Source organism: Elaeis guineensis, chromosome 10, assembly GCF_000442705.2.
Source record: "Elaeis guineensis isolate ETL-2024a chromosome 10, EG11, whole genome shotgun sequence".
Classification (NCBI taxonomy): domain Eukaryota; kingdom Viridiplantae; phylum Streptophyta; class Magnoliopsida; order Arecales; family Arecaceae; genus Elaeis; species Elaeis guineensis.
In genome coordinates, this window is record NC_026002.2 from 4,628,391 (window position 1) to 4,635,803 (window position 7,413).

At 38.1% G+C, this 7,413-nt stretch overlaps 1 protein-coding gene across 1 annotated transcript; it reads right to left on the reverse strand.

Annotated features, from left to right (window-relative positions):
• Positions 1–3,836: 3,836 nt before the first annotated feature.
• LOC140850823 (protein trichome birefringence-like 1) lies at positions 3,837–6,719 on the reverse strand. Its single transcript, XM_073244960.1, has 5 exons — positions 5,447–6,719; positions 5,157–5,349; positions 4,869–5,062; positions 4,623–4,781; positions 3,837–4,502 (listed from the first exon to the last, which is right to left on the reverse strand). The coding sequence occupies exons 1-5, from the start codon at positions 6,592–6,594 to the stop codon at positions 4,163–4,165; spliced, it is 2,034 nt and encodes a 677-aa protein (XP_073101061.1). The 5' UTR covers positions 6,595–6,719; the 3' UTR covers positions 3,837–4,162.
• Positions 6,720–7,413: the final 694 nt, after the last annotated feature.

Below are 7,413 nucleotides of genomic sequence, written 5' to 3' on the forward strand. Positions count from 1 at the left end.
CACCCCAACACTTGGTGCTTCAGGTGTATACTTGTTATCTGTTCTGTAGTGGGGTGTGGTTTTATTATAATAATGTTGGGTGCTGATCAATCGATTGGAGGTGGTGAGTGGTTTTGAAAGGATCCTTTTGTATCCTTACCACTGTTATATACTCTGTGTAACCTACCATTTTTATTTTTAAGCAATGCTTCCATCTCTTAGCAAAAAAAAAAAAAAGAACCTAAATCCTATGAGAAGAGGAAAAAGAAATCTTCGTAGATTTTTTTCCTTCCTGCAAACAATCAGGCCATGGACGAGGATTTAGACTATGACTTAAGTGGACCCTTAGAATTTGATTTTAGTCTGGTTAGGTTAGGTAGTCTAGGCTAAAGCAACAAAATTATCTCTCTTCCATTACCTACCCCAACACCTCCCCTTCTCTCTCTCCCAAAGTGAGAACAAGCGTTTTCCTATATTGCAAAGAAGAAGAAGAAGAAGAAGAAAAGAAAAAACAATTGCTTGATTCCATTGTCCTTTGGAGTTGTTGTCCTCTTTTTTTCGGCCATGCTATATATGATGTTTCTCGGAGTCTACCCTTCTGGAAAGGCAACGGGCTTGCAAGGAGATTGTGATATTGCATTAGGGCTGCCACTTCTCTCAAATGATTCATGTCACTGCCTTTCCGAAGCTACAAACGCTAATTGTCTTATTGGATCCTTCTATTGGTTGCCATAAGAAGCATATCAGCAATACTATTTCTACATTACCTTTGGGTATAATATCAAGCAGGAAAAATCCATGTCTCCATCCAACTGTTTCAAATCAATGATAATATGAATTATATATCGTGTTCTCAATATTATTCTGCATTTCATTAACAAAAGTTACTGTATTACCATTTGGATTTTAAAAGAGAATCTAAAAATAACCACTTCACATGTCAGTCTTCTTTTTTGAAAACACCACAGGATGGCAATACTCAACCATTTAACCTGTTTCAACGTGTTGTAGACCGGGTTATATTATCTATTTAACAAAATGGTGCGGTTCGAATGTAAATTTTTGACACCTGTTCATCCTTGCAACATGAACAGGTCTGATTAGGTTAAGCCTCCAGCTGACCTAACCGGACTAAAAAAACCATCCAAACCCTGACCATATTCCAAACTTCTCAACCCAAAATTTGATTTGGATTAGGTCGGGCTGGGTTGATCTGTGTGAGACATTAGTTGTTGCAGAAAGGAGGTTTACTTTTTCGGGTTGAAAGTTTCTTAACACAAGCTAATTAAGACAAAATGCATTGAGTGAAGGCAGGCTAAAACAGGGTAACTTGGGTCGATCCAGGTTTGCCTATGCATTCAACCTCAACTCAAACCAGCTTTGATGCAGGTTGATATCAATCCAAATTCCAAAACCAACAAAATTGAGTGAAAAATATTGTATTTGACCAAACCGAGCCGAATTTTGAATCAGGTAAGGCTAGTTTTTCAGGTAAACCTGGTCAAAGTACCAATCCTCATTCTCGATCATCCGAACACAAACCTCTGCCTAAGAGATTCTTGTTTCAAGTTTTCTTGTTTCTAGTTTCAGATGATGCATTCTCATTGTTTTGGTCTGATTAATTGTAGCTTAAATAGATCTCCCCCTCTTTGCTTCCCTGCCCTGGCAGATCCCAATCAAGGAATCATCTTATGACATAAATCGACCATGCCTGAAATTACAATGGATTGATATAATACCTATATGGACTCTTCTTATTGAGAGTAGCTTATATACATATTTCTGCAGCAGAAAGATATTAAGAACCTACTTTTTATCAAGTCATCTCATTGTAACAAAATTGTTCAATAACATAACAGCATTTCAAATTCTACACACTATAAAAACATTATCCTAAATCTAGTTTCTCCAATAAATATCAAAAGAAAGAAAAACATTCTTATCGAAAAAAAAAGAAAAACATTGAGCTGAATTTTTGAAACAACTAGTGTATCTCTATACTGCTAGTATGACTATCATATAACAGTTATTAAAATAAACATCAGAAATTTAAAATAGCTGTTATTTATGATCAGGATGAAGCTTGGGTGATGAAGCTTGGGTGAAAATAAGTGAAGATCCAAATTGAATGATGGTGGTTAGGGGTGAAATGCCACTCGGTACGGCCACTCTAGATATCATGCCTTGAGGAGAACTCGGACCCCCATCCCACCACCAGCAATAAATAAATAAATAAATAAAAGAAAAGGAAAAAAACTCAACAATTAATAGTGTATGCATTTATGGGAGGTCAGTTTCCAAAACAAAAGTTGGAGTTTGCCTCCAAGGCCCAATCAATCAGGCACACCTGCTAGGCTTGATCATTTATTTCAACCAGGGCCACTTGGCCACTGGAATTACAACCTATAGATATTCAACAGGAGACCATCTCTCTTAACTGTTCATTATCCGATAGCTCCAATCTATTTAAAGTACAAGATATTAATAGATTGCATGAAAATGGAGAGGCTGAAAACTTGATTTCAAGTTACAAGCAGCAATAAGTAAAGAAATTCTACACTTTCTACAACAATAAAAAAAATAAAATAAAATAAAACACAGCTTTTCTAGTAATTCAATTTGGCAAGAAATGAAAGGAGCAGAATAAATAAACACACAAGTCTTCCTGAGTTGCTGAGAAACAGTCAAGCAAGTTCGGGTTGACATTGTTTTCCGGTTTTTTTTAATGCATGAATAGATTCATAACAGAAGAAAATAGCATAGAATTTCGGACACATCACACTCAGTAAATAAATGAATGGCATGCACTTAATCTGCATCAAGTCAAATGGATGATTGTGGAGCCATCCCTCTGTCAGCTTTTATGTATGTCACACATAACAACTAGTTAGTGGGATTGTAATTAACTAGATATGCATCTTTTATCTCAAGTAAGAGACAAAATAATAATTAACCTCATCTTTTTGCTTGCGGCATGTAAATGTTGACAGAAAGCAGTTGATAGAGAAATCTCACCATCCATGAAACAATTATGAATGCTTCATTGAACAATGTGGATGAAGACTCATTTGACATAACACTCTTTAATGGCAAAAAGAGCCACAAAGGATCCCTTCTAGATGCTGATACTCCTTTGATCCAGAGGCATCATTGTCTACAAAAACTGGCATCATCCAACTGGTGGTATGGATGACTGAAGTCCTCCAAATTCTTCCGAACATTTGATAAGTACTTGACTCGATATCCTCCCTGTAAAACAATACTGAAAGAGGAAAGCACAAATACACAACTAAATAGCATCGAAATGACATAAACAAGCCTTTTAAGTACCTTTTGTATCAACCATTACAAAAAAGATATCAGGCTTTCGAATAGATACAAGTTTTTAATTTCATGCAAATAATCCATCTCAATATTTTACTACGTAAATGCTTTACATTGTCGAGGCCATCATGGCATGCAATGAATAACATTAAAAGATTCCAATATCAAATAATATTAAGCTCAAAAGCAAACACATAAGATGAGGCCTAGCACTCTCCTCGCATTACTTGGCCTATGTTGGTAAGCAGCAGGAAGTCAGCAAAAAGATATTTCAAAATAGAAATTTGCAGAGTACATCTCTTTCAGCATGTTTACATGCAACACTTGTGATACTAACAGTTGTGCGATCAATAATGGATGGTGAGCAAATAAATCCTAATACTTCATCTTCCTCAAAACTTCACCATGTCAATATGTACAACATGCATTAATACATCAAAGTTAAGAACAACAAACAACTCGCACATAAGGGTAAAAGAATTTGCCCAAAGAACTTACTACCAGAAAAGGCTGAATAAAAGAAAAGAAAGGAATGAAATATACACAAAATGCTTTATATAATCACAGAAATGGCATTCATTTATTCTAAATTGACACATTACCTTAACTCTCCAATCTACAAGCCTAAAAAGGTGCAAAAAAATTGAGTATAGATGAGGGAGATCACTATAACAGCTTACTTTTCTTCTTTGTGGTACATAAATAACTTATATCCGAACCTTTCTCCTTCAACAAAACTCACTTTGTTTCTCTTTATAAGGACAGTGTAACTTTGATCTGCTCCTTGGTTATTCATATCTGCAATATAGAATTAATATAGAAACATCCACCATTAAGTGTCCACCTCCTTATTGTCAACTTACTGCAACAGTTGACGCTGCTTGATCAATAGCTGTACATATAGTAGCTCATTCCAAGAATCAGGCACTCCTGGTAGGCACCAGTGGCTGCAGTCCTGGTACCTCTCAGGGGACTTCCTCTCCTCCTCGGTAAGGTTTTGCTTACGGTAGATGGAAGGGTGGGCATCTTTCCTGTAGTCGGTCATTCTTGTGATATTCAAGTAAGAGACAGGGGTCTTCATTTCCTTGATAACAGTTTCTAAGACCTGCATCTTTGGTGGATAGGGATAGAGATATTTTTCATTCTTAATGGGCTCCGTCTCATTGTCACATTGGCCACCAGAATTCCATTGACCCCCACTACACCAGACATAAAAGAACAAATCAATTTCGCTATACCAATCAAAAGAATGAACATAGAATTCTTGAATCACAATATTCAATGAAATTTAATGAAGGAAAAAAAAAATCTTTAGTTACCTGAAATGTGAGGCAGAGTAACCCCTAAAGAAGACTAGTGTTTTCTTAGGGTTCACATTGGTGTCCACCCATTTTGCCCATGTAGTAAGAGCCTTGTGAAATGCTTCCACAACATTTAGCTCGCTATAGACATGGTCACCTTCTTGGTAGTAGTCTTTCCTATTTGGAGAAAAGCTTATTTGAATTTGACTCTAAACCATGTAATGCAAATAGAATATAATTCCACAAACTATATCTCCTGATTACCCTTTGGAGGTCTTCTCATGAGTCCACCAATGCCCAGTGTTGAAGACAAGGACATCTGCATCCTTATACTTGGGAGATGATCTCTCTATTATGTCGAGCCGAAGTGTTTCCTTTGTCTTCCCATTGCTCACTGGCATCTCCCATTCCTGAACAAGAAAAGGGGAGCGAAAGAACTCCACAGAGCAGTTGTAGTCCTACACACCAATTAGAATGAAATAAATTACTATAATGATTGCCAGGAAGATCACGAAGAAATGTAAAACTAACTTGGGAGGAAAGAAAACCTACCTTGAAAATAAAAGAGTAGGAACCCTCAGTCCTGAATTCATGCCTACCAGATGCCTCAAAAACCTTCTTTTTATCCTTCACAGAGTATCTTAGAGCACAAACCAGAGACTCCCACATGTTTCTATTGAGCGAATCACCAACAAAAACCAGCCTCTTTCCCCTTAATCTCTCTAACATATCAGTTGCATTCAATCTGAACACAGTATATAAACAATTGTATGCATTAGATGAAACACATATCTGGATCAGACTTTGCATAATTTTCAAATTCCTGTTCTAAATTTTCTCACCTCGGGATATTGCAACCACTGGGCTTCCACCGGAGTTTCGGGTAAGCTCGATCCGGCCTTCCATTGAGATAGCAATTGAAGGGCTCATCAATGTGAGGGCAAGTTCCCTCAGGGTAGAGTGGGTATGAATCATCCTTCACCCAATTCCCTAGGAATATATCACAATCTTTCAAAGCATTGATCCATTCATCTCTCTTCCCACTACTACTACTACTGCTTGAAGTCGATGCCATGGCACCATCTTGCTTTCTGAGTGAAGCTGTTAGGTTCGAAGCTTTTTGTCCGGCCTTCGCCGGAGCTTTACTACTCTTTGGACTTGCAGAAACTCCTTTAGCTGATTGATTCCTGGCCAGTACTTCATTTTCCTGAGGACTAGTTCTTGATTCCTTTTGTTTGTTTCCCGAAACTCCATTTCCATTTGCACCAATTCCTTTTTCCATCTGATTCTTTGAAGGAACTCCACTTCCTTGCAATCCAACTCCACTCACTGACTGGTTTTTCTCCGGCAAGACTCCATCTTTCTTGGAGCCAACTCCCTCCTTCGCCTGATTCTTCTCAGGAACCCCCTTTCCGGCCTGGTTCTTTCCAGAAACTCCACTTATTCCACTTCCCGTCTGGTTCTTCGCCACCAAGTTTCCACCTTTCTTCGAACCCGGCCTTCCATCCGCTGGATTCTTAGCAGAAACGCCGTTTTCCGCCTGGTTCTTCCTGGGAGCTCCACTTCCCTGCGACCCAATTCCGGGGTTCGTGCGATTCTTACTTCCCAAAATCCCATCTTTCTGGGACCCAACACCATTCCCGGTCTGATTGCCCCCTGCCGACACTCCATTCCCCGCATTTCCCAGCAAAGAAGGCCACTTTCCGGGAGAGGGCGAAGATGAATTGGGGAAGATACAGAAAAAGAGGGAGGAAATCTGGGATCTATACGAGGCGGTGGAAGAAGAGAAAGAGGCAGAGCTGAAGAGGTTGTTGAACCACGGGGAGCCGTTGGTGGAGGTATTGAATGCGAGGAAAGTGGTGCAGGCGATGAAGGCGAAGGCGAAGCCGTAGGCGAAGAGCTTCGTTCGCCGGGCCCCGACCACGGCGAAGAGGCTCTTCTGATCGGAGCCAAAGCTCGACGATTTTGGGAGCATCCCGCCGTCCTTCATGGCCGAGAAGAGAAGGAAAGGAGTTTCCAATGGTTAAACAGGGGAGGAGACAGAGAGAGGGAAGCGGGGGGGGTTGGGAGTAAGGAGAGCGTGGAGAGAGAGAGAAAGAGGGTGGTGACCGCATATGACTGGTGTTCGTTTCTAGGTGGGAACTACTACAATGTGTTTGAAAAGGAGGTCTCTTTGTTCCACAAAATATACGGTTATGCCATTTTGTTGAGGCTAATTTGGATCCCCTAAAATGATGGGAGACTAATAGAGATTTTTTTTTTTGGTAAAAAGGCTAATAGAAATTTAAAAAATAATTTTTGTGCATATACAAGTAACTGAATTGATTTGCTTGATCAACTATCTTTATATTTGAGGATTAAAAATCTTTTTTTGATATGTAAAGAGGAAACAAACACAATAAATCAAAACAAAAAAATCTAACAAGAATCCCATATGGTTATATCTAAAATAAGCTATATCTTCCGCAACTTTTTGGTTACAGGTAAGATTGGGTGTTCAAAGATAAAGTTAATGCTTTACCGAAACAAGAAAAAAGATAAAATTAATAAACTAATTGAATTAGAATGATGATCTAGCTCTAATTTTGATACTAAATAATATCCTAATGTTATGTGTCATTTGGAGACTGAATATGAAAAAATGCATGATTTAATACTAATTAATAATTTATTTATATAGTTAAATTTTTTATTGAGATTTATTACATATGATGATTTTGATTATTATTTTTCCATTATTATGTGTTATTATAGAGTATAATAGGTTATTAAACAATTATCATATTTTAAGTCAATATAGCTTATATAG